Here is a 25,537-nt window from a genome sequence, read left to right as displayed (position 1 = left end):
TACGTAAAACAAATAACTGGCAACACAACAGATTACACGAACATTGTACTATCACAACTGTACTCATTGGGGTCCGCAGAGGCATTCATAAGATGAATAAATCGCATAGGAAGTTTTCTCATTATCACAAAGACTTACCATTCCGAAGAGTAAGAGTAAGTTAAGGTCCCATGGATTCATAATTGAAGTAATTTAGAAGAAAATCTGGAAAGGCGAATCGTCGGTAAAGCGATGTAAAATTTATTCTAAAATATACAAGTACTTAGAAAGGTTCTTTTGACAGAACACAAAAGGTCGACATCGTGAATGTATCCTTTAGCATTATCTTCTGCTTGCCAACGCTCACGTGTTCAGATATGTCAGGCTTATTTCACGCGAGAGGTTTGCTTTTTTAATATCTTCACATAAAAATTGAAGGATTTATTTATGTCGGCTGCGTTCTGAGTGGCAGAATCTGTTTTGATGGCAGTAAACAGTCTTCATAGAGAGTGCGGCATCAGTGTCTGCAGACGGCAAATATTAATCACACTCAGTCTCAAGCAAATCCCCGCATTCACAATTTGTGAAAGCTATCATGTTCAGTATACCATTTCAGGTTTGAGTTTTTCATTTTGTATTCATATAGGAGTGCGGGATACATTCCATTGTCTTGTTGTTGATACAACACACGGGAAAGGCACACACTTTTACTTCAGAGCAGTTTCATAGTTCATGAAAACACTCACTCCTTATAATAGAAAAGAGATTTTTAAACAAAATGCGAAAAGATTCACCTTATAAGTGTTTATTCTAAATTCATATTTGACTACAACTATAAATGTTACAGTAAAGATAATAATGAACAAATTTGAATTACCTTAATGAATTAAATTTTAAAAGCTCTATATCATAATATTGTAAATTTATTATAATTAGAATGTTTTGTAGGCTATAAATTGAAATATTTATCTGTAACATTTACAGCGACTAAATTCAATAAATTAATTGAATATATTATTATTTATGACGAAAATATAAGTATTATTAATGTTAACTGTTTCGATATAATTATTATAATAATGAAATGTTTTTTTTTATCCTACACCAGATCTGAATATCACTTGGGTGTTTCAAACAATATTCGCAAGTCATATTATCACTATATCACTAGAGTTTGGTAGCTCCCACGATACATTCCTGCCGCTGAGGACGCGGTAAACCTGTTTCAGTTTTAAACGGCAGTTTCTAAATCTTCCGACACTAATTGGAAATGTTCCTGACCTGAAAAGGGAGATTTTTGTTTTTCACTGGGACACAAAAAAGTTACAACGATGTAAACTAGGTACTTGTTGCCCTGAAAATGAAATGAATGAAACGGAGATGGATCTACAGAAACAATTCTTTGTTTTATTTTACAAGTGGGATGAATTATAAAGAGAAACAAAAACAATATCTGAGAGTTTTATGAAGTTAACTTCTATATACTTTAAATGTAGTATACTTCTATAGACTTTGGATAAAAAGCTTGAAGTTTTATTGATTTATTAACCATCAACCAAATACTGCAAAAAAAAAAATGATATGGTCTAAGCAAATGTGTAAGGTATGTATTTAATACTTACTTTCAAGATATGCGGCGAGGTCGTGGTCCTCGGCCCGCAGCGCGAGATGCCTGGGCGTGAGGCCGGCGTGGTCGCGGCGCGTGAGCGAGGCGCCGCCCGCCACCAGCATGCAGCACACCGCGCGCCGCTTGTGCGCCGCCGCCTTGTGCAGCGCCGTCTGCCCGCGCTCGTTGTCCCTCATGTTCAGTATCGCAGTCGGAGCACACGCCACCAAGTACTTCACGATCTCCTTGTTCCCGTACCGCGCGGCCACGTGCAGCGCCGTCTGGCCGCTCGCGTCGATCGACAGCAGCGAGTACCCCGCCGCGTGCAAGTCTTTCATCTTCAACGATAACACACTTTATTGCCGCCGATACTAAAACTGGACGCTCGATTTGCTTTTGTTTATAGCAGTTTTTATGTACGCCGTAAGGGTTATGGCCCGAAGCAATAATTACTTACTGGAGTGCGTCACGACTAAATACTTCAATAAAGTTTTTTTTGAAATTATTGACAAAGTTATTTCTTTCCTAATATAAGGAAATGATGAGCAAAATTATAGCCAACGATTTGCTTAATTCCAAAAGTAAGCCCCCAGGCATATTGAAGACGGAGGATCAAATCGAATACCAAGAATTGAATTAGGAATGTGATCGCGGAGAACGCATGAAATTAAAATTACTGCGAAAATTATATGTCTCACCATTCTCAGATCTCCAACTTTAGCCGCTTTCAGCAGAGCGTCAGATGTTTTTTCCAATAAATTTCTGAAACAATGTTAAAGTTTTACTTTTTCCTGCAAAAACTGAATAACTTCAAAAGATAAATAAAATGAAACGTCTTGTTGGTTTTGTGGCTTAACTGAGTCGTATAAAGCTGAGGGTACAAGATACCTACGTCTCGCGAACTTTTCACGCTCTTGTTGATCCTCGTATTATTATGTTAATAAACTTACTAAATGCTTGTCTACAAGTAAGTATAGTTGTTAGCTAGCATCTGCATAAATTATTGTTAGTGTAGTAAACTTTGCAGACTACAGTTTTGTTACTTTTAGGCTTTAATACATTGCTAAAATATAAAGTTTTTGGGTTAAGGACGTTTCTGGCAGAATTTTATTTTTGGGAGATTGACGACACATAAACCACAACACAAGAACATATATAGTAACTTTCCAATATTTTTAAAGGAATTAAGGAATCAAAACATTATTTATTGGAAAGTTTCCAAATTAGGGATCATCGAAATATTAAAATTATAGTGACAGCAATTAGCATTAAATTAGGACTAAATGAGTAGAGTCTAAGATCTAGAACTACAATATAGCTAGTACTATTCATAGAAAGTCCTCACCTATAGCCAAACACTTCTTGCTCAAGTCCAAATAATTTCTCATGTATGCTGCATGCAATAGAAGAAAGAAGAGATAGAGTGCAGATTTCAGTTACAAGCCAGTGTGCATCGTGCAACAATGCTTGTACTTGTGCGAAACTCCTAACAATAGTGTTCATGTAAGTATCTATATCTATAGCGGTCATTTTAAAGACTAAACTGGTTAAATTATTGTGCAGCTTCTATTTTTCAAACGCACACTTGCTTTATTGCTTATGAAATACTTTGTTATAATTACGGTGCTATAGTCTAATCTGGAATCATTATCACATAGTTATGGTTATGGAAAGCGTCCTTCTCAAATATTATTAACCCTAATATAATTTGGTTGGATACCACCACCAGCTCCGTTCGATCATGCGTAGCTTCTATCATCACTGCTAATATTCTGCTCTGCTGCATCAAAGCGCTTCATTGCATCTAAAATCTATCGCACACACAACGACATGGTTAGTTGATGAAAGAGAACGTACTCACGTTTTGAACCGCGCTATGGAGTCGGTGGTAGGCTCGTGGTCTTTGGTTAATGGACTGGTACACAGTGGTGGTGATAATGGTTCGCCAGGTGCCGAACCCGGGCTAAGAGGTGCCGGAATCGGTACAGGTGCCAACACCGGTGCTGGTGATGGCGGCTTAATGGAAACCGGCGTCGTGGGAGTGGTTGGCACAGCGCTAGGAGGTGGCGTTTGCGGTGACAACATCTCTTCTGATGACCGCGCTGGACTGCCAAGACCCGATTCACTGTTGCCCAATGTAATATTATTAGCAAAACCGTTACAAAGATTTTCAATAGTATTGAAATTCTCGTAAATGGAGAAATGAAAATGATTTCTTACTTTCCAAAAGGTAGTGAACCAGTAAAGGCAAAGATCATAAGTCACGCGTAAAATAATCCAGATTTGTTCGAAATCGAATAAGTAGCTTCTTGCTCCATTCTTCAAATATACGAATTTCACATTTTGCTGAATAAGTCTTACTTTGTGAAATTTTAGCCTTTGCTGAGATAAGATATTGAATAGGAGGCTATGAAACAAGATGCTTAATCCAATTAATTTGTCAGAACTTTATTAAAGTACTGTGTTATCCCAACTTTATTAGTGAAATTTTACGTAGGTTTTGAATGCCCGAGCGGGAAACTGAAGCTTCGTTTAACGGCCCTGTCAACACCTCGGAGGGACCTGGTAAATATAACGGCATTTCTATACGACATTTATACATATCTATTCACTCACCAAGGATGTGACTCAGGCACATCAAGCGAGACCGCAGCACTAGGAGTGTCGACACTCTGCGAGATGTCCAGCGACACCGACAGGCCAGTCGTTGTGTCAAGCGACACAGATGCCGCGGTTCGCTCCAGCGAGCCCGTCGCCGTCGTGTCGGGGTGTGCCGTGGACTCAGTGTCGGGAGTGTGAGGCGCCGCGTCCAGTATGTAGATGTTGTCGTGACCGATGTCCGCCGGGTAGTGAAGGTTTTCCTGAGCCTTGTCGATGCGGAAGAACCGCTCTGCTGTTACAGCTGGTAATGGAGATAATATAAGATCAAAAATTGGTACCGATCCTTGGTTCCTATGTATAAGAAGCTATATGTTTAGGTATTGTGATTTCCAAAATCATTTTTTAAAGAATCATTCTATGACAGAAACAAGTATAGGATACAATTGTGACCAAGTCATACTTAGTAAAGGAGAAGGCTTGCCCTAATAAAGGACTGCCAAATAATTCCGAAATATATCAAATTAAAATGAATTTAGTTTTTCAAATAATATCCCAACAGACTGCTGAAAAGCTGAGAGCACGTAAAAGGGAGGTACGTAAAACTTATTGAATGTGTTGCTAAAGAGTTGAATATGTTCGCATAAAAGTGGATTTTTACGAGTATTTGGATAAAAAGCCCGAATACTCAACATTCAATCACGCTCCTACTTATTAAATACCCTTCACGCTTGTATGGAGGGTAGGTAAAATTCTGTATTATTTACATACTACCATACTACTGTGACGTTGAAGTTAACGAAAATGACCCTTAGATACACACTTGACATACTTTAGAAATAATGTGGACACGTGAAGTCATGTTTGCATTACTTCCCCACGGAACGCTTTTGAAGTTGCACGTATGGAATCTAAACATTCAGGTGAACTACCTGTTAGAAGAGTCGTTTAATAGCCTGGCAATTTTTGTATCGGCTAATGTCAAAAGACACATAGGTCCATAGATATGTAGGTATAAGATTCTAGACTATACTTACAAGCCTATAAGGAAAGTCAAGGTGGTATAAATACAAAAGTTGTTTTCTCGTACATGCCCAGCACAGAAATGTGAAAGTGCTTGTACACAGAAGCAATAGAAAAACTCACAGTCGACAAACCACCAGTCGGTGAGGTTCGAGTATGCTTGAGATTCTTTGATCATGTTCTGAATGAGGCCGCGCATTTGCTCCAAGTCCGCAGCAGGGTTCACGTCTAGAGTACCGACTTGTTCCGCTGTAACAAAACAAATTAGAATTACCGCCAACGTCAACACAATTCAAGTCGAGCATACAATTTTAAACGAGCCTAACGTTGAGCGCCTTTGTTAAATATTTAATTGAACAAAATATCTTCCACAATAATTCTCTCTGAAATCCATATTCCCCTCGTCCATTCATCAGTTCCCCGGACAAATTAATTTATCGGCTATCAGATTTATTGGCATTTCGAACGCGAGCAAAAATTATTTTTGATGAAATGTTTAAGTAATACAATTATAACGTCTCATTTGACTTTCTATGTTAATGCTTTTGTTTTCTATGTAGCGATATCTGTTGAGTTCATCAGACTTTGTAAATATGAGGGTGCACAGGTGAATTTAAAGTAAGTAGTGTGTCTAGACTTGTTCATCGATATCATTATTTACAACATAGTTTAAACAACTCATTGTTTAAATAGGTCACAGAGAGGTTTTACATTAAAACTTTGACTATCAAACGAACTTCATTATACATTAGCTACTGCTTACAGTGGTTGTTTATTTATTGTGTTTTTACGGCGAGTTCTCGAGATCAAAGAGCTTTAGCTAGTAAAGAGTATTTTCCTGTTTACGATTAGCGTTGGTACGACTTTCAATTGTTTGTCAATACAAAAGTAGGATCCACGTAGCTGAAAAGACGTCATCTAATAAAAGTACAAGATACCAATTTAATGTACAAGAAATACTTCTCTTGGTTTGTAACTTTGAATTTAGATTGCGCACAAGCCCGAATTTTGCAAGCTCTAGTTTTACTTATACCTATATCTTTCTTTGTTTCAATTTCTTTCTACTTTACCAACATAATATCGTTACATTTTCAATGTTTATTATGAGTTACTACTCAATATTATTTAATATAATAAGCAATATAATTTAATATGAAGAATATTTAATAACTAACTCACTAAATCTAATTATAAAAGTAATGTTGCCCTGTACAAACTCGTTAAAAGTTCAAGTTGAATGTATGACAATATTTTATGCACTGCCATAACTGACATAATTACGAACGTTAATCAAGATTTATGAGGCAGGTCGCCATCGGCTTGTGACACTGTGCAACAAAGATATTGCAATAAAATTCCAATCAGATTTCGTAAAAAGTATGAACCGACAACGTTCATAGAGTATGCACAGTCATCACGAAAGTGGAAAAGTGCACCCTTTGGTCAAAGTTCGTAAACCAAAATCGGTCGAAAATTCCATCAACTTTGTACCCATACCGAATTCTTTTTCATCGAACTAAGGTCAATTATTATTATTGAATAGGCATTTGATTATAAAAAGGTTTTACAATCAAATGCCTACCTAGCTAAGGAGTAATGGCTCGACCCCATTAAGTCATTAATTATATTACTCGTAATAATATGCAGAAAGGAGGCGTAAAGTTATTACACATTTTAAGGGTTCGTTTATGATCCCATTATTTGTAATGGCATCATTACCTTTATTACGTTAACTCGCTTTAAATGCAAAAAGAAAAAAGAACAAGAGCATCCGTTCTCTATTTTTGAAATATTTTTAAAATTGTTTCAAAAATAGAACTCTTTTAAAATTCAAATAGAATTTAGCTGGTAGGTTGCAGCCAAAAAGTTTGCTAACTGTCGAGGTAAATACCAGATATTGAATTTAAGTCCGCGCCAACTACTGGCGAGCAATAAACATCCAAACTTAAAGCTCAGTTGAGCTTTTCCAGTGCTAGCGAAATCAAACCTGAATATCGATTAATCTTAACTTAGTGCCGGCGAACTTTTCTGACGAAGTTAAAAATGTAAACAGTTTAAAACTGTTCAGTGTAAGATGGATGTTTGATTGAATAGAACAATTTAATTTCCAGTTTGCTTAGTAAGGCGAAGTCGGTTGTTGGTTCAGTAATTTGTTACCTGTCTTTGCGAGCAGTTCCTTGTCGTAATGATGGCGTTCGTAATCAGCCATCGTTATGAGATTCACTGTGAGGGTGAGCTTGTCTAATGTTGTTTGACTGTAACAATAACATTACATTAGACCATAGTCATTATTACGTCTGTAAAAGAAGGTACGTGGTGTGTATATGGATGAAGGTGCACATACTAATACATTTCAGAAAATCTAAAGTATAGTTACGCTGTAATGGAACACTTCATTTTGATTTTATACTTTGCCCATAAACAATTTTTAAAAAGGTCAAATCTATAATAGGTACGACAAAATGATATATACATAGGTACCTATCATAAATACACACTGAACAAATAAGCGCGAGCTTATTAACAAAGTACATAAAGAAGACTTATCAAACATTAACACCATAAGTACGTAACCAATGAATATTATATGAGGGAATTATATTTATGTGAAAGCTTCTCAATAGACGTACTGAATATTATAAGCTTATTTACCTACATTTAAAGAAATGACGACGTATTATTTATTTCATTATAAGGTTAAATTCATACAATGGATGACTGGGAACTGTCGGAATTTAAAAAGTTCAAGCATTCGATATAAAGTTCGTGGCATTCCGTGAGTCTGTGTTTTCAAAGATCAGACGAGAGTCGCTTTGTAAAATACGAACGTACTGGCTGCATCTGGTTGCTTTGTGAATCAATGGGTATGTTCCAAAAGGATGCTATGACGTGTTGAGAAATAGCCCACAATAGAATAAAGAGGCAAACTTCGTTTGAAAATTCTGTGACTATCGAAGCGTGTCTGATTTCTTACTGCATGAAATACGCCTGTCACTGAAATGAAATACTCAAAAAACTATGCTACTCAAAGTAAAAATACTTACGGTGCAATAGTCCTGCCGGGTTTCTTCTTGGCAAGCATGATGGCTTGGTTGAGCCGGGACAGCGTGATGACGGACGGCGCCAGGCGACAAGCCTCTCCGTCCACTTGCATGGGGATCACTTTCGTGGTCACGATCTTAGCGGTCTTGCATTGGCAGATGCAGGTCCCATGCCCACCCGCTTGCAGCAGTGGCTAGTGTCACATTGAGAAATAAACAGAATGTGAAAAAGTGTGATCGAATATAGTCTTTAGAAGCTTCTTTTTAAAGTATTCAGAAATATATGTTTTTAAGGGGTAGGTTAAATTACCAGTCTTTTTAAATTGAAAAAAAAAATGAAACGTACACACGTTCCCTGCCCTATCAAACACAAAGATCTTTCAAGCAACTAAATAATAATATAATTTCCCAACTAAAAGATTTCTTCACGTTACATGAATCTGTATTTTAAGAGGAAAGAAGGAAAGCACTTAAGTTGCCATATAATACTTAAACCGATCAATCCTCTTTAAATTTGCAAATGCAACAATGAAAAAGAGAAAGGTGCCGAGCTTGAGACGTTTCGGTTTTCAATTGAATCGTCCAGGATAACTCGGAACTATCATCCAAGAATAATAAATCTATGAACTCATTTCTAAAATGAACATTTTACTGGCTATTATTACATTATTATTTAATTCCTCTGTTTATATGCGAAAGCTCGTGTATTTTCAAGTCTTTATATTTCATTTTGATATTATCTGCTATTTTCACAAATTGACGGTATGAATCTTTTAAAAATACTGGTAGAGAGAACGTGGAACCAATAGAATAATACTCATGAACGTGTCCAACATATTTTTAGAAGGTAGGTACTGCCATCCTGACACGTAAGTAGTGTACATGAGGGATAAAAATAAAGAAAAGACACATCGTTTTGAAAAGTTGCAAGTATTGTTTATTGGGTTCTGGGTAAATTTCTATTACCTCGTGAGGGCTTCGCAATATCTGACAAATAGGATTATAATAACTGGTCGGAACGAAGGTCTTATTGGCCAATAAAATAATAAAGTGAATTCTCAATACATCGTACATTTTATAAAATATTGAGCGGGTTTAACTGTAACTTTACCATCATTAATCTCAACGTTAAGCTGAGATAAGACAGAAAATAAAGCAGCAGCCACCTGCGCCAATTCAAGTGCTTGAATGATCGATCTGGATCTGACTTACCAATTGATAAGTGGTTAATCCGACTACTTCTATTAAGCCGTCTTCAGTCGAGGGCTCAAAGGCTCCCCCCGACTTATTCCAAGGGTGTGTCCCACCCCCATAACTGTAAACAATACAGACGTCTAAATATCTTCAATTTGTATATTTCTACTAACTACACTAAAAACGGCGAATGTTTTGCTAAACACATAAATAATATAAAGGAACAATTTAGACAAAGGGAATTTAATTAATTCTGTGCTTATACAATGTAAACCAAACATTTCATAAAAAAATACGGCATAACTTAGCGTCCACTGTTGCAAAATATATCTGTTGAACAGATGGTTTCATTAGAGTTTAGTCACTACACGGTTTCGATATCTAAAAATGACAAAGGCTTTTTGAGAGTAAGTATTGCTTCGTGGGCAAGCGTTTGTCAATCTATAGAAATTACGTTCACAGTTGAATAAACGAGTCATCGTCTGACCTTGGAATGTTTAAGAAGACAATGGCGTGAACTTTGTGCTCGCGGAGCACGGGCGTGAGGTCTTTGCCGTCGCACTCCATGGTGACGAACTCGGCGAGCCCCTTCCACTTGCGCTGCATGAGATCCTTCCCCCCGGCGGTGCCGTAGAACAGCTTGTTTCTTATTCGAGAGTTGAACTTTTCTGGATGCGCCTCTGTTTTAAAAAGAACATGACACTTATAGGTACGTACTCAATTGAATTCTTACTATCAGCTATAGGGAAAGTGTTGTCAACTAAATACAAGATTTCTCAAAATAGCATTAACGTTGGAGAAAAAAATAACAATGGTGTACGTCATGTTGGTTTTACATGAATGATGTCACGACGCAGCATTGCGGTTTTCATAAGAACGCAATAATAGAAGAATGTTAATGCCACAATTATGTACCTGCAACACAGCCTGATAGAATGTTGGCGGGCGGTGGCGGTCGGATGGTAATTTTCAAACAATTGAAATATTTAAATGGAAAATGTGAGTTTTCGCAAACTTTTAATGATGTAGCAGAAAAACTCGTAACAGTTTAACAAAACGTTTGCAGAAAGATGTCTTATTTGAAATGCATGCCTCCCACATTATTGTCCCTTTTGAGAGGAATTCTTAATGTAGGCAGGTCATACTCAAGGGTAGCAATCACATCCTTATTACAGAAAATAGCCTGTTTCATAAAGGATCATATTACGAAAGATATTACAATAAATTAATTTTAATGAGCAGTGAGTGTTGTTTTTAATAACGTCTATTAGATGAAAAACCCAGTGTATTATAATAACATACCGTGTTCATGGCACGTTATGTGGGAGCCGTGCATGACTAAGTTGCGGTAATATAAACGGGTCAATTGGTTTATTTTTGCATAAACCTCTGGAGTAGAAAATATGTGCATTATTATAATAAAAAGGAAATTGTACAATTTCCGGCTTATCTGATGTAATTTTTAAAATATCATTGTTCGCGTTCTGGAAAAGGGAACGAGAAGAGTTTTCTTATAGACAATTCAATTTCATCCAGATCCATAAATTACATTAGAAATTGGCACACTTTTAAAAGTAAAATCTAGTTGAGGTTCTAAGGAAAGGAGTGTGACCGAGAAAATACGATGACCTACGTATCTGAAGCCGTCACGTCGGGTCGATGTTTGCCAACCTATTACCTTTGAAAGTGGATAATATATTTCATTCATAATAATACAAGATAAATGGAGAGAATGATGTTTTAAATGAAAAGCTTGAAGGAAGATAAAATTGAGGTGACGGATGATGTTGATATATGAACCAAGGCAAAGAAGGGTGGGATCTTTATTTTCTTGGAGCTGGTTTATCTGGTCCAAAACTTATAAAAAAAATATTTGATTTAAATGTTATGGACCAAGTGATAAATTGCGCAGTATACATAATGCCCGGTCATTATGAATAATGCCCAATATGAGAGTGCAATTTGATAATAATTATTCAAACAATCAAATTGACCGGGCACTATACATATTGCTCGTGACCTTTTGGGCAAAGTAATGGAAACATCTTTAATTTCATTTTTTTTATTGTTATTGACATTTAACTTAAAATAAACTAAATATAACACATCCCATATCAATTGACAGAGCATAGAAGTAAGCATGCAACATGCAGCAAGCATGGCTTCTGTCACGGCTCCGGCGCTGCGGGGCTCCGGCGGTCCCATGCGAGCTTATCGTCGCAGATGGTTTTCACGCTCACCACCGCAGCTTCGGCTTGCTGGCCGGCTCGGGCCGGCCAGCCTCAGCCGCGTCGGTGAGCGTTAAAACTACCTGCGCCTCAGCTCGCAGGCCGCCTTGCCCCTCCGCGCCTACGCGGTTTTGAATTGCACTCTAGGGGTAGGGCAGACAAGACTACGTGGAGTCGGTTTTGCAGGGAATCGCTTTCGTCACTAAGTTCAGTTTTTAATACAATGTTTTGAATCCAAATTAAATTCTACCATAAAAAACGAGCCAAGAAAAATGAGATCAAGAAAAACGAGGCCGAGTTAGTAAATTAGATGACAATTGTCCAATTAATAATTTTGTGGCTAGACTTACAATTTCCCATTAAAATAAAACATATAATTTAAAAAATAATCATAAAATATGTAGCAAGTAACAGGATGTATTTATTAGAACAACTGCCACCCTCGCACCGCATAAAATATAGCTTTATTATCAAATTGCCCAACTATCATGTAGCAATATAATAAAGCCCGTGCAATGTGATAAATAATGAAGTTAAGATAGTTATTAATCACTTGGCCCGATAAAGCTAGACATTATTTATAATGCTCGGGCATTATAAATAATGCCCGAATTAATCACATGGTCCATAACATATACACCTTTGAAAAAGTTGAAACAGATCTTTCCCATACATAGAGTTTAATAAATATGGACATGAAATGAGTATCATTTTAAGCGAACTTACCCCTGGCTTCGTGGAATTCTAAGGCTATGTGAGCATCGACGCCAAACGAGAAGTAATTGTTGACGACGTTGAGAGGTAGCTCTGGCTTGGCGTTACTGGTGTCTTCACCGGCCGCCGCAGTATTCGGTTCCACGTTCAGCTCCCAACGATCCAGCAACACGGTGTCACTCTCACCAATGTTCGCTAAGATCTTCGATATTGGCTCATCTTCATAACCCTGGTAGAAAAAAAAAATTTGAACAAGTCTTAATAAATGTCCATTGTCACGTTAATATCAAATATTCTGGAATTACAGTAGTGGGTAAGATGATAAAGTGCTTTTCTACTATACTTTATTCTGTACTTGAAAAATATGCTTATCGAATCGAAGACTCATCCATCCCTTATGAGCTCCGCAGGGATCGAGAGAATCGAGCTGTTGCTTGATCGATCGACCCGTGCAGTTGTTACTTACGACTTACGAGTCCCTCTAGCGGATTACCATATCATATTAGCTTAAATACCTCACTTGACTTTTCCCCTCCATCAGAATACAAAAGAAAAACTTCATTCCATTCAAATAAAGGTTGAGGGTAAAAAGCATTGCTTAGCTTCAACTCTGTAACCTATTTCGCTCTACTGACTCGCGCAAGTTGCGTGGGAATGTACACATACGGTCGTGTATTCGGTGTTTTTACTTCATTAACCCTAGATAGATAACCTACGTCGAAACGACGTAATCGATTTTGAAAAATCGTTATAACTCATTTGTTTTTCGCGTTATTATCCTGCCCGTTCCTGTCAACTCAGTCGGCCGTCGGGGCTTGTAGGACATACCCATATGGCCCCGGTAAGTGCAATACTTTCGTCAATATTTACCTACCTTACGTCGAAGTGACGTATGGTTATCTTTAGTGTTAGTTTTTTGTTTCTGGGAAAATGTGTTATTGTCTTTTTTTGAGAATAAATTTACATGTTTTTTATTCGTTTTTTTTTTACTTCTTATAGGCCACGATAAAAATTACATTATGACGTCACGAAACCGTGCAGACGATGCAGCAACCTGTGGGTTGTTGCTTGAAACAAGCGATGAAGAGATTGAGGTGTCGGACAGTAAAACTGATGACTATTTATTAGAAGATGAAGTACAGAGTGATGCAGAAGACTTTGAAGACAGTGCACCAGTGAAGGGAAACACTGATGCTGAAGACATCTCTGAAAATAACCCTGAAATTTCTGAAAGTGCTTCGCCAACTATGCCGAGTTGTATTATCATGCTATAGCGTCAAATTCTCAGTGGCAATAGTGATCATCGTTGGACGGCGAGTAAGGCAGAACACGTGGCAGAGTATCTGCTGCTGATAATATGATTTGTAAGAAAGAAAAACCGCTGGGACGTAGAGATTTTATGAAGAAACTCAGCGGTAGCCTGATGACCCCATGGATGTAGACAAGGCGTAAAATGGTCACTTTGCCGATAAATATCAAAGAAACAAATAGTAGTATACTGCCAAAAAGACCATCCAAACCTCCCACACAACATGAAGGTGTACCTAAGCTAAAAAAAAGGAAATATTTTGCCTTTTGTCCTTCAAAAATTAGAAGGATGACAAAGACAATGTGCGACAGCTGAAAAAATCCCATTTGTGGAGAGCACAAGTCTAGCGCCTGCCCTAAATACATTTCATAGCAAAATGAATAAAAATTGTAATTTACTTTAATTTGTTATATTCTAGAGATTAAAAAAAGTTGATTTTTTAAAGTTTATACGGTAAATTATAATAATGATGGAAAGATTCCTAAATGTTTATGTTTCGTTAAGTAAGAATTACCTTGTTTTGTACTTAATTTTTTTTTCTAATAAAAAAATAAATAAAATCATTTTTTTTTCACTTTATCACAATATAATTAAAGATATTAAGACATTATATCAAATTCATAAACCTAGTATATACATAATCGAAAATATGGTCACTCAAACATTCGCACGTCGAATCGACGTATGGTTATCTTTAGTGTACAGTGAAATATGGTTATCTATCTAGGGTTAAAAAGAGAAAAAATACAACGTTTGACACTGCGGGTTTAAAGTTTTTGCTGTAGGTACCATTTTGTAAAACATAATATCCTTGTGATTTCAATAGAATAAACATGCGTTTACAGTTGTTTAAAAAAATAAAAACATTTTTGCGTTAAATAATATTCAACAAAAACAGCGTCTCGTGTATTAGGTCAAAGTCCCAATGAATCATTAAATAAATATTTTACACAGACGGGACATAATAAACGCCACGCACGTGGGCTTTGGGGCGACTACTTCAGGAATGGACGAGTGATACACATACATTTACTGACTTTATTACATTTTCAAATAGCTTATTAGGGGTAGCTCGGTAATAATTTCTTTTGGCGTGATGTCCCTAATTGTATAGAAAATTTATGCTTTTCACTCATGACGGGTCGTTTGACTTGTTTTCAGGACAATGAACGTCTGTTTTCTAGCGTGTTAAAAAGGTATTTAGAAAGGTTTTTGCCTAGCAAATACTTTTTGCTGACGTTGTATTAATTAACATACGACACAAATTAATAGCAGTTCCATATATACATACAGATGGCACCTAGTTACCTGTCTAATAACACTTATTAAATGGATGTACAGACGTAGTCAATTGAATACGTATTTGAAGTTAAATTAGACCTTGACTCGAATGGAATATTCTCTGTAATTATTAACCACCCTGTCTTTTGTCCCCATTAATGTATAGTTATGTCAATATGAACACAGTACTAATGTACACTTACAATGTGTATTCTACAGGTAATATTTGTCTTAGAATTTACATATCATAACATTATGATGAACGCACATAATGTCAGCTATAATATTCCCTTAACCAGGTATCGAACCTAAAGTTCTGAGAAATTGCATTTTCAGACCCTACTGACCGAATACCCCTTCATATTTTTTTATGCATAACATTCGAATATCCTTGACACTTCTATGCTGTGAGCTTGTTGTGTTTCATAAATTGCTGAAGACTTTTTTCGAGTTGGTTAGTTTGTTAACGTTTATTTCTGTCACGCAATATAAATACTTAATAAAAATGCCCTATTCATGAATTTCAGTAATTCTAGACAGCACATCACGTTGTGGGTAATTTATATGCTCCATTTTGATTTATGATGGAAAATTTCTATATTATCACAAGAAAGGAAATTGTATAGATTTTAATTTCCGACTTATCTAATAACATGTCAGGCCAAAATTGTTATGGATCAATCAGAAAAAGCAGGAGCAGAATTAATGGGAACTACTTTAATTTTTTAATAGTAAGTATTGCCATAATGTTCTGTAAGAAAAGTTTGTAAAACTGAGTAGCTATCTAAAATGTTGCGCTATTGCTATCCATCACATTAGCTGTTAAAAGCATTCCTTAATTGCTTTCAATAAAACATTATAAACTTAATATTTGTTCATTGTAGCTAAAGTAGGTTCATAATTAATTTACCGTTACGACAAGATACTGACAGGCTTCTTTGAAGTAACTCATTACAAATAATTCAGAGGAAATCTTTGTTTTTATAAACACCCAAACAATTTGCTTAATTTAGTCTATTAAGTAGATAGTATTTGTTTATAGCAAACCTGGCTTGATACCGTAACATAATGTCCTTTGTGTTCAACAACTAGACATTTTGATCGCATTAACGTGACCTTAATATCCTACAGCCTAAATGATAATGAGAATATTACGCAAATCTGGAATGTAGTCCAGCCGATAAACGTTAGCTAGGTATAACGTTAAGCTGTTTAACAATGTTATCAATATTATGAAGAGTAATTTTACAACAATGTAGCGTGTAGTTGAAGCTCTTTATAACGCAGCTCCACCATATTGTTATTTGTTTGCGGAACAAAGCTGGTGCGTTAGCCTTGTTGCCTCAGCTCGCTAAGCGTAAGGCTCCTTACCTCTACGCTCTCTATAAGGAGATTTACTTAAGCACAATCTTGTTTGCTCCAAACGCAACCCATTATGCTCCTAATTAGTTCACTTATAGAGGTAATTAAGTTGAGCTTGAATATTAGTCTACAATCAACTTCTTCTGAAAATAACCTAGCTTGCTGAAGTTTATCAAAACAAGGACTTCAACTAGCTATGATTCTGTAGGTATAACTGCGATAAAACTTTACGGCATCGTAAAATAATTCATAGTTCTTATTTTTCGAAGTGAAGTTGTGATAAAGTATTGGTAGCAAAAGTGTTCATTTCGCTACATTTTACTATGCTAAAGAGTAGTCAGAGGGGAAATTACTCGGCTCTTTGATAATTATCGGCGAATAAACACAATGAGGGTGAAAATGTCGGAACATTTGTGAATCGTAACAATGAAAGAATATTACACAAATCCGGAGCCAGTCAGGAGTTTGTTTGTCGTTTTGGAGACTAGTAAAATTTTCATGAACAAAGTAATAAACTTTGTTTATAGGCTCGTTAAAACATATTGTCGTACGTCAAGCGACAACGAGTAAAAATAGCATTTGCATATTCATAAGTATACCTACTGTTTCCTTTTGATTTTCCCTCCGCATAAAAATGAATTTATAATTTGTTAATTAATTTCGAATAATAAGTCTGCGCCCAGTGTAATAATAGCGGCCCTCGGAAAATAAGAGCATTTTACCATTTTCATTCATGAGGCGGCGCGTTATAACACATTTAAAGTGTTAGTATATGACGCTACGTCACTTGCATTAAAGTTTAAGTACCTACTTTTATTTTCCAGATTTAACTCAAGTGCTACCTGTAAAAGCTTCTCACTGTACGTTTTAATGTAAGAATTTCTAGCGGCTGTAAAAGATTACGTCTTCTTCAGAAAGGGTGAAGTGTACGTGCGTAAAAGAACCCTGTTTTATCAAACTGAAATATGATTTTATAGTAAAATAACCGCGAACAAAGCTTTCTTGAAATTATAAGGCTAAATTGCGGTAATTATAGTTGTGGAAGGCTGCGGTTCCTTTAGTCAGCTCAGTTGCAAGAAACTTGTAATACTGTAGCCGCTATGCTTTAAAACTTTCTTGAAATCTTACCTTGTTTAACAGGTCAAAACCCACAATACTTAGAATTACACATAAAACGCATTATTGTAATACCTACCTTCAGAACGGGGAAACAATTACAGGTGAGCTGTGCCAGGCCATTTAGGATATTTACTAAATGCCGTACGTAATACCCAGTTAAGCATTTGGAGGGTTCCCAGGGGGCGAGTGAATTTATTTTACTTGTTCACGCACGACGCTCCCGTCCCCACGGCACGGACACCGATAACGTCATAATAATACCCTCCGACTTGTCTCTACACACTTTACGTGGTTCCTGCTTCATTTTCACCCCAATTTTTTTAATCAACGTATGTCTGAGGTTTGCTTCGTGATTGTTTCAGTTTTAATTGTTATGGAAATTAGCAGGGGAATATTTAGTATTTTTTTAAGGAACCTGCGATATAAGTTTATCGAAGATATGCCTTACAAAACGAAGCTGTTATCAACTACGTGTATTTACTTCCTATTCACACAAAATTTCTTATAATCGTTCAATGAGGACGAAAGAACATGAGGTACTCACTCCTCCCCATCCGAGTGCCCTCGCGAGGTCGTTCCCAGTACCGAGTGGCAGCACACCGACTGCCGGCCTCGTGCCGATGCGGTCCAGCACGCTGAGCACCCAGCCCACCGTGCCGTCGCCTCCGCACGCTAGCACGCGCAGGTTGGGCACCTTGCGGAACAGCTCCAGACTGAAAATAAACTCTTTTATGAATAGACACGTAGGTATTTTATCAGTTTTTCTTAGACACCATGTCTTCTTAAAGGTGAAGGTAAACCTGCACGGGACTCCTGGATTGTTAAGTCTGAAATCTGAAACTCGCTTTAGCAAGTGTGGTGACTACGTGTCCGGGTTCCCAACCTACACACTCATACTTGAAATGCAAGCGTCATCATGCCTAGGGTTCTACGACATTTTAATTTATCTCCGTTCCAAATGCTGTCTAAATCTGTTTAGGACGTTTCGCTGATAAAACGTAGCAGATGGACATGGGCAGTTACTTTTGCATTTATAATAAAAGCGAGGGTTCTGCCCCCACAAAAACATAATAATGACATATCTGGGTCACCAACCGGCTGCCCTTGGCAGGCGTCATCATCACTGCGCTCAATTCGCTATTGTAATCTTTTGAGTTATGCATGAGAAAGATTCAATTGAATTGTTGGCAATATGGCATACCTACCTATCTGCGCCCGATGACATACATAACTATTTTATAGTGTATAAGGGAACATATACTACAGTCAATGATGACTAATAGTCACTAAAACATAATCATATAATCATCCTATTGGCATAATAACATATTAATATAATATTATAGTAGACCTATGTCGTAGGTTCGTAAAGTTGGACCGTTTATTATAATTATCTAGGTTTTAATGGTCTAGAAGTTAGCGAGATAGTCAAAAAGTTGTATGACATAACTTCATAAAATGTGTTAGAACTTTCGAGTGTTCATTAAAAATACTAGCGTTACGTGGTGTAATTTTTTGTAAGCGATAAAAATTGGAGTTCAAAACTTCTAGTACGAGGGTACATCTTTAGTATAATAAATACCAAAAATCTTTTCTTTAATGATATTAAAGTTGTTGAATAAGGTATGATGTAACGAGGCCGCTTGGCCTTAACATTTTAATAGATTGGACCGGTTATTGGCTTTTTCAGGTCAACAAGCGGAGGTAGTCTGAGCTCGATCGGAATCTTATGCTTATCGATCCTGTCGTTTTAATGTAAATACTAGCAATAATTATGTATATCTAAACATAGCAATATCAATGTCACGATTTCTAGAAAAGAGATAAAGTAGAAAAAAATGGTCATAGTGCCATTTATTATAAATAAATAAAATAATATAATAAATCTGTAGAAAAATAATTTTTGTACATTGAAGAAATTGACAAAAAAAATAGCCAGCATGTTAAAGGATAACTAACAGAACCCATTTCCATCATTTTTGTCATTTTTGTCTGTTTGTCTGTTTGTCTGTTTGTCTGTTTATCTGTTTATCTGTTTGTTCGTTCGGGATTCACATAAAATCTACGAATTCAATGCAGAAAATGCTTACATACAAACATTCTACGTAACTTGGGGTATTACTTAGTTTTTGTTTCATCGAAATCGATTCACTCTATCAAAAGATATGATTAATTTTGTGAATTCAAGATGTAAAATATTACGACACGCAATCTGTTTGTCAAAACTGTACATTTGAATGTTGTACTTATATTAGTTGATCGACCTATTATTAACCTTTACACAGAAAATCACACCTTCATAAGTAACTTCGGAAGAAAAAAAAAATATGAAAATTTTGTTTAGCCAAGGTTAAAGTAGCTCCATCTGTGGTAATCTGTGTTAAATAAAATACATAAAATTTGTCAAAGGAGCGAGGTGGTAAATGACAATAAATTATGTACCATACATTCTTTATAGAGGATTATTATTTCAACAGATGGAGTTGTGTATTTTCCGTAATTCACCATATTTTAACACGTAGTGTAATTTTTCGATAGACATTTCAGGCCACTAATGTGGTGGCCTTAAAACAAATTACTTTGAGTGAGTAGTATTAAGTAGACCTTAATTATTTTTTCTGATGCAAAATATGTAAACTTAATCCTAGAAGAAAGGAGGATCTGTCTCTCGCAAGCGCTGCTAAGCGTGAGGTAGGTATGTAATGTAGGATTCTGTAGCTTTAAGAACAAGCCCAGATACAAAGTGCAGATAAGAAATGGGAGCTTTCTCGATTTAATACCATACACACGTAAAATGCTTTATGAGTCTGAAAACGTACAAATTGCGCGTCGCATACCAGAGACATGCTTACTTTCAACTTCTGATCGCAAATACACTGGTCACGATTACGAACAGTCTCAGTAAGACCCGAGCCAAGTTTAAAAAAACACCTTTTATATAAAACTACGTTTGATGTCATTCAAACACAAAGATAGAATTGTTTTCTGTTGCAAATCCTATCCACCTGTATCCTATCCTAATCCAGCATGCATTGCAGGTGTGCATTACACATAAACCAATGGTATCCTATTCGAGAAGTCAAAAGAGTCGACCTGCCAACGTCAGCTTCTGCGCTAAGCAAGTGTTCTTAATAGTACCATCAGAATTACATTCATCGTTGAATGAGGTGAATAAATTTTCAGAAACCACAATAACAGTAGGAGCCAAAGCGTATTATCGCTTCATAGAGCTCTGATTGGCCCCAGGTGACCAAGTTAGGTCTGATTTGTTCGTTCATCAGATCTTAGAAAGTGTTTAGGTGGATACTTACTGTCGTCCTGTGTGACACAAAATATGGTATATAAACGTTCTCCGCAAGAGCGAAATTTTCCCGGTGTGCGGTAGTGACGCACAGTATACAACACTTATGTTTCTTTCGATTTGCTGGCTCCACCAAGAAATGACAAATTGCAAGCGTACATTTTGAAAATCTTGGCTGCAGGTTTCAAGTACGAACACATGAAGTGGACTCTCACAGATACGTACATTTTGCCTATTCGTGAACTAATGCAAACATTTCGGTGGAGCCCCGACTTAGGCCTCCCCCACATTAGGCGTGCGCGATCCTCGGGCGTGTGAGTAGCGCGGGCGCCGCGCGTGCGTCGCGTTTTGCTGCCCTGCGGCATTTACCTACAGCGCGCTCGCGGCGCGCACGCGCCGCTCTCCTTGACGTTTAACTGCTAAGGCGTTTAGCGGGCGGCGGGGATAGCGGGCGAAGGGGTAAGAACGCAACTCAAGCGCCGCGTGCTCGCCACGAGCGCGTCGCTTGCACTCTTCACACATGCCGCAGGGCAGCAAAACGCGACGTTCATGCAGCGTGCTCGCGACGCCCGCGCTACTCACACGCAGGAGGATCGCGCACGCCTAATGTGGGGTCAGCCTTACCATAGTGAGTAAGTGCACAGAAAATCCCCGTCATACAAGTGTTTCTCCCCAGTAGTGAAACTATCCTTCCCTATGCGCCTGCTGATGATGATGACTCATTTTATCATCCATCCAGCTATTCCCCAACTATGTTGGTGTTGCCTTCCAGTCACCGAATCTGTTTGAGTACCAATATTATGCTTGGAGCGACTACCTATCTACCTATCTTCAATCCAGTGCCACTACACAAGACGATATCCATGGTGAAACTGACAGACTTTCTGGCTTCTGATTAGTCGCAGCAGCTGCAGAAAATGTACAAATGACAGCTTTGTCAGACTCAAAGCATATAGACATAGATTATAACTGTTTCCTGTGAAAATTACTTCCTGTAATAATTTTCCAAATTGGCTGACTAAATCCAGAGATATTCACAACGTCACAAACTTTACTTCTTTTGTTTAGATAAATGGCCACATCCACAACACAACCTTGATCAATGAATCTATGCGACTGCTAAGTGCTAATCCTAATTATATTGTCACGTGAAAGAATGCACCTACGGGATAAGTAGTATTTTGACTATTCTATATTGCCTACGCAGACGAAGTTGCGGGCAACAGCTAGTTATAAATAATTGTGTTAATTATTAAATAAAAAACTGTATAGCATTGGCAATACCAGGGTCGCTTGGGACTTGCTACTAAGGACAGTAGCACCATTGTCATGAAATCTTATATTTATGATAATCCCTTGCAATAATTAATACGGTTTTAATTATCCTGAATTTCTTATCGCGACCAACTTGATATTGTGTATCATAAATGTACATTTATTGGGGAGTTAATAAAGGAAAGAATAAAAATATTTACCCTGGTCCAGGTCCTCCTTGTGTGAGATCAAAAACTTGTCGAGGATTGAGCAGCCACTGGAATTTCTGCAGTAATTTGGCGCCCTGATTGCCTCCACTTTTCGGATTTATAAAAACTAATACTGGCTTCACGCTTGCCGTAGGAATAGGCTTAATTACGAATGTTTTTTGTTCATTCTTCGAATCTTTCCCTTTTTTCTTGGAAGCACTTTTTTTCTTAGGCGATTTTCTTAACGATGACTTAAAACTACCCCTTCTTGGCAATTTGACGATCCACGACGGCGGTACTATTATATTATATTGCAATCCTATGGAAGAAATGATTAGATGGCATTTGAATTATTCGAGTATAAAGGAATATAATGACAAAAGATATGGGTCGTTAGTACCGTACCTAATGAGCATTCTTCTCCTATCCGCTGAAGATTGAAACAACTTTCCTTGTTGTGGTACGCGTCTTTACACCACGAACAAGTCAAGGCAACGATTTCCTTCGAGCTAAATGATAGTTTAGCCTGCAGCGACTGTTGAGAAAAATATACATTATTGCGGATGTTAAAAACGTTAGTTATTCACATACTGATAAGCTTCAATAATTTCTAAATGGTAAGCAAGCAACAATTGACAAGGACAATTGGTCGGATTTTCATTACCAACATTCCCGAGTAAAATAAAATATCCTCAGTTTAAAAAAAATATGCTCCAAAATAAAAAATAAAGTTTTTAAGATGCGTTTTTCTGGAAAGATGGTGAGGATTTACGTCATTCCGAAATATTGGTGTAATATTAACATATAGTTCCGTCCTGTATTGAGCACCTGGCCACCCCCTGCAGGCAACACATAAGGATACGCACATTCACAACTTCACCACTGTCTACTCCTATAGCCTTGTCTACAGTGTCGTGCCTCGGTACGCACCACCGACAGCAGCTGCGCCGGAATGACTGTGACAACAAAACAACCATGCAACACACATGCAATGAATAAAGTGATTCACAAATAATAAAAAAGCCACATAAAAAACACAAATATCTTATCAAAAAAAGTTATTAATTTTGCCATTAAAACCAACATAACATTTACTAGCGATGAAATTATGTGCACTATTAATGAAACCAATCCAATACCGTGCCATTGTAGTCTAACAAACGTAAACTGCATAAATTAACATTGTCGCATTGGACTGTTCCTGTCATCAACGTTTGTAAATAACAAATGTATTCATTTAACAACAGCATTATGGACTAAAAGCTTGGCTGTAATAATACGAATACGCAAAGCGCTACCACGCGTATGCCTAGCACTGCCACTCACATAATATTTTAATTAGAATAAAAGTACAGAATGTAAACTAGAGTCACATTTTTTTTGTTAAAAGTTGTGCAGAGTGCAGGCTATGCGAGCGATATGGTAACACGTCATTAAAAATGAAGTTTTAATTCCGTGTTGAGCGGGAGCGCGGGTGGGCTGACGCGCGGCGTTCATGTGTCGCGAGTTCGTGACGTGTCGCATGCTATGTCGCCCATATTCATGGTACGTATGTAGATGCAAATCATTTGAGTTGACACAACCGCGTGGCGAGCCGGCCGAGGGCCTACCTGCCAGCCTGTAAGCACCGCGGTCACATACACTTCATTAAACACGTGGCTACACGCCCTGAAAACCTACTACGTTATACCATCAAATATTTAGTTGAAACACCAATTAAAACGACGTAATAAAAGGGACTTCCCAGCGGAGTGGGAGACGTTGGAAGGCACAATAGCGGATTCAGAATTGTTTTAAAATTGTCTTCTATCTAATCTATTATTCAAAATTTAATTATATGTTTTAATTTATGACACTGAACATCAATAAAAAACTTGAGTTGCGCATTTACTATTTTGTGATCGTTTACCAAAATTCCTCAAGGTACGATAGATTGAAATTGCCAATAATTTGTCGACAATACGCAAGTATAATAGAACCCGAAGGAACTCACGGAGGTCGTGATTCGTTTTGCAAATTACAGTTGAAAGTTATTTCAGATTTTATTTTCCCCGGGTGGAATTTAAAAGGCAATTTTACCAAGATGCGTTTAGTTTCGGGCGAACGAATATTACGAGCTCAAGGAGTTTACTGAGATATGCATACGTTAAATTTACCTCAACCTGCCAGTTCGAGTATTTTGGTGAAACTTTGAGAGGCAAATTAATATAATATCCATGAGTTTCGAGGGTTGCGTGTTTATTAAATACTTGCGTATAGGTATTATCAGAGATATGGACCCTCCTTATACCAAACTTGAGAGATGAGAACATGAGTATATTTTTTTGAAACAAGAAACTCCTGTACACAGAGGCTTCATATTTTTGGCAGATGTAAAACTCAAAACATGTCCGCTAAAGCCGGACGTTCCGCAACTCTTGCAGGCAGGGTACAAAAAAGTTCAGCCGTCAGAGTGACCTTTTTATTTTTGTAGCGCCGTTGCCGATTTTTTCATAGAACCAATACGTATGTCCGTATATAGAACTAAGAGCGCTTTTACACAGGCGTGTTTGTCGCGTGTATATATGCTCTCCCGGTTCTTCTACACACGTCATCGTTTGTACCGGTGTAGTAGTCATTCGTAAAGGCGCGACACCGTAGGTACGAACCGAGCGTCACCTTGCGGAAATCCGTTAGTGTAAAAGCTTCTAATGAATGGGACTTAGTTGATGGGCTTACTATACTTCAAGTATGTTCATCGCGACTGACACACATGTGACCACAGGATGCAAGTTGTCCTCGCCTTTGTCTCTCTCGTCTAAGACTGTAGCTTGTAGCCAATTAATCTTGTATGAGAATATTAAAATTTATTTTTACAGTCTGTTTTTTCTTAGCAATTTGTAATGATTTATTTTCTCAAGTATTTAGGTAACTCTAGTATAAATAATGCCACAGGGTTAACCTTTACATAAAACTGCATCTAGGATGATTTATGAGATTCATAAAGTTTTAATTAAAAACTAAATTAAAACTAACCGTCTTAATCTTCATGAACATAATATTTAGGGCTTTATGATTTTGTATGTAGGCGGGCACTTAGCGAGGATTCATCAGTATTATCAAGCGTAAATACGGGCTTACGACTTTGAACGTTTGTTTGTAAGTACCTATGTTTACTGTGTCATTAGAAAGTTAATGGCTCTAGAATAAGATACGTAGAAGTTTTCCCATTAAATAGCTGTCCGGTGGACACAATGGTATTTGTCGATTATTCTTAAATAATTAAAGACTTCATTAAGTGACTCGAGCAAAGGACTCTTAATGTAATAGCTTTGTCTGG

At 37.2% G+C, this 25,537-nt stretch overlaps 1 protein-coding gene across 9 annotated transcripts in view; it reads right to left on the bottom strand.

Annotated features, from left to right (window-relative positions):
- Positions 1-766: 766 nt before the first annotated feature.
- The window catches only part of Rdga (retinal degeneration A), a 127,042-nt gene continuing 102,271 nt past the window's right edge, over positions 767-25,537 (bottom strand). For 5 of the 9 annotated variants that reach the window (XM_064036463.1, XM_064036464.1, XM_021336190.3 and 2 more), the window contains 16 exons: positions 23,085-23,174; positions 22,624-22,753; positions 22,231-22,537; positions 17,999-18,167; positions 12,396-12,612; positions 9,929-10,121; positions 9,460-9,562; positions 8,251-8,441; positions 7,364-7,461; positions 5,330-5,455; positions 4,202-4,487; positions 3,447-3,710; positions 2,931-2,978; positions 2,284-2,347; positions 1,602-1,923; positions 767-1,260 (listed from right to left, as the gene is read on the bottom strand). In XM_064036463.1, coding sequence (XP_063892533.1) covers positions 1,211-1,260; positions 1,602-1,923; positions 2,284-2,347; positions 2,931-2,978; positions 3,447-3,710; positions 4,202-4,487; positions 5,330-5,455; positions 7,364-7,461; positions 8,251-8,441; positions 9,460-9,562; positions 9,929-10,121; positions 12,396-12,612; positions 17,999-18,167; positions 22,231-22,537; positions 22,624-22,753; positions 23,085-23,174 — 2,658 coding nt within the window. In that variant the 3' untranslated portion in view covers positions 767-1,210. Of the gene's footprint in view, positions 1,261-1,601; positions 1,924-2,283; positions 2,348-2,930; positions 2,979-3,442; positions 3,711-4,201; positions 4,488-5,329; positions 5,456-7,363; positions 7,462-8,250; positions 8,442-9,459; positions 9,563-9,928; positions 10,122-12,395; positions 12,613-17,998; positions 18,168-22,230; positions 22,538-22,623; positions 22,754-23,084; positions 23,175-25,537 lie in introns of those variants that run through there. The other 4 variants (XM_021336191.3, XM_021336196.3, XM_021336192.3 and 1 more) reach the window with 3 other exon arrangements.

This window comes from Helicoverpa armigera, chromosome 10, assembly GCF_030705265.1.
Source record: "Helicoverpa armigera isolate CAAS_96S chromosome 10, ASM3070526v1, whole genome shotgun sequence".
Lineage (NCBI taxonomy): Eukaryota > Metazoa > Arthropoda > Insecta > Lepidoptera > Noctuidae > Helicoverpa > Helicoverpa armigera.
The sequence above is the reverse complement of the archived record's forward strand: the minus strand, read 5'-3'. Positions and strand labels throughout refer to the sequence as shown.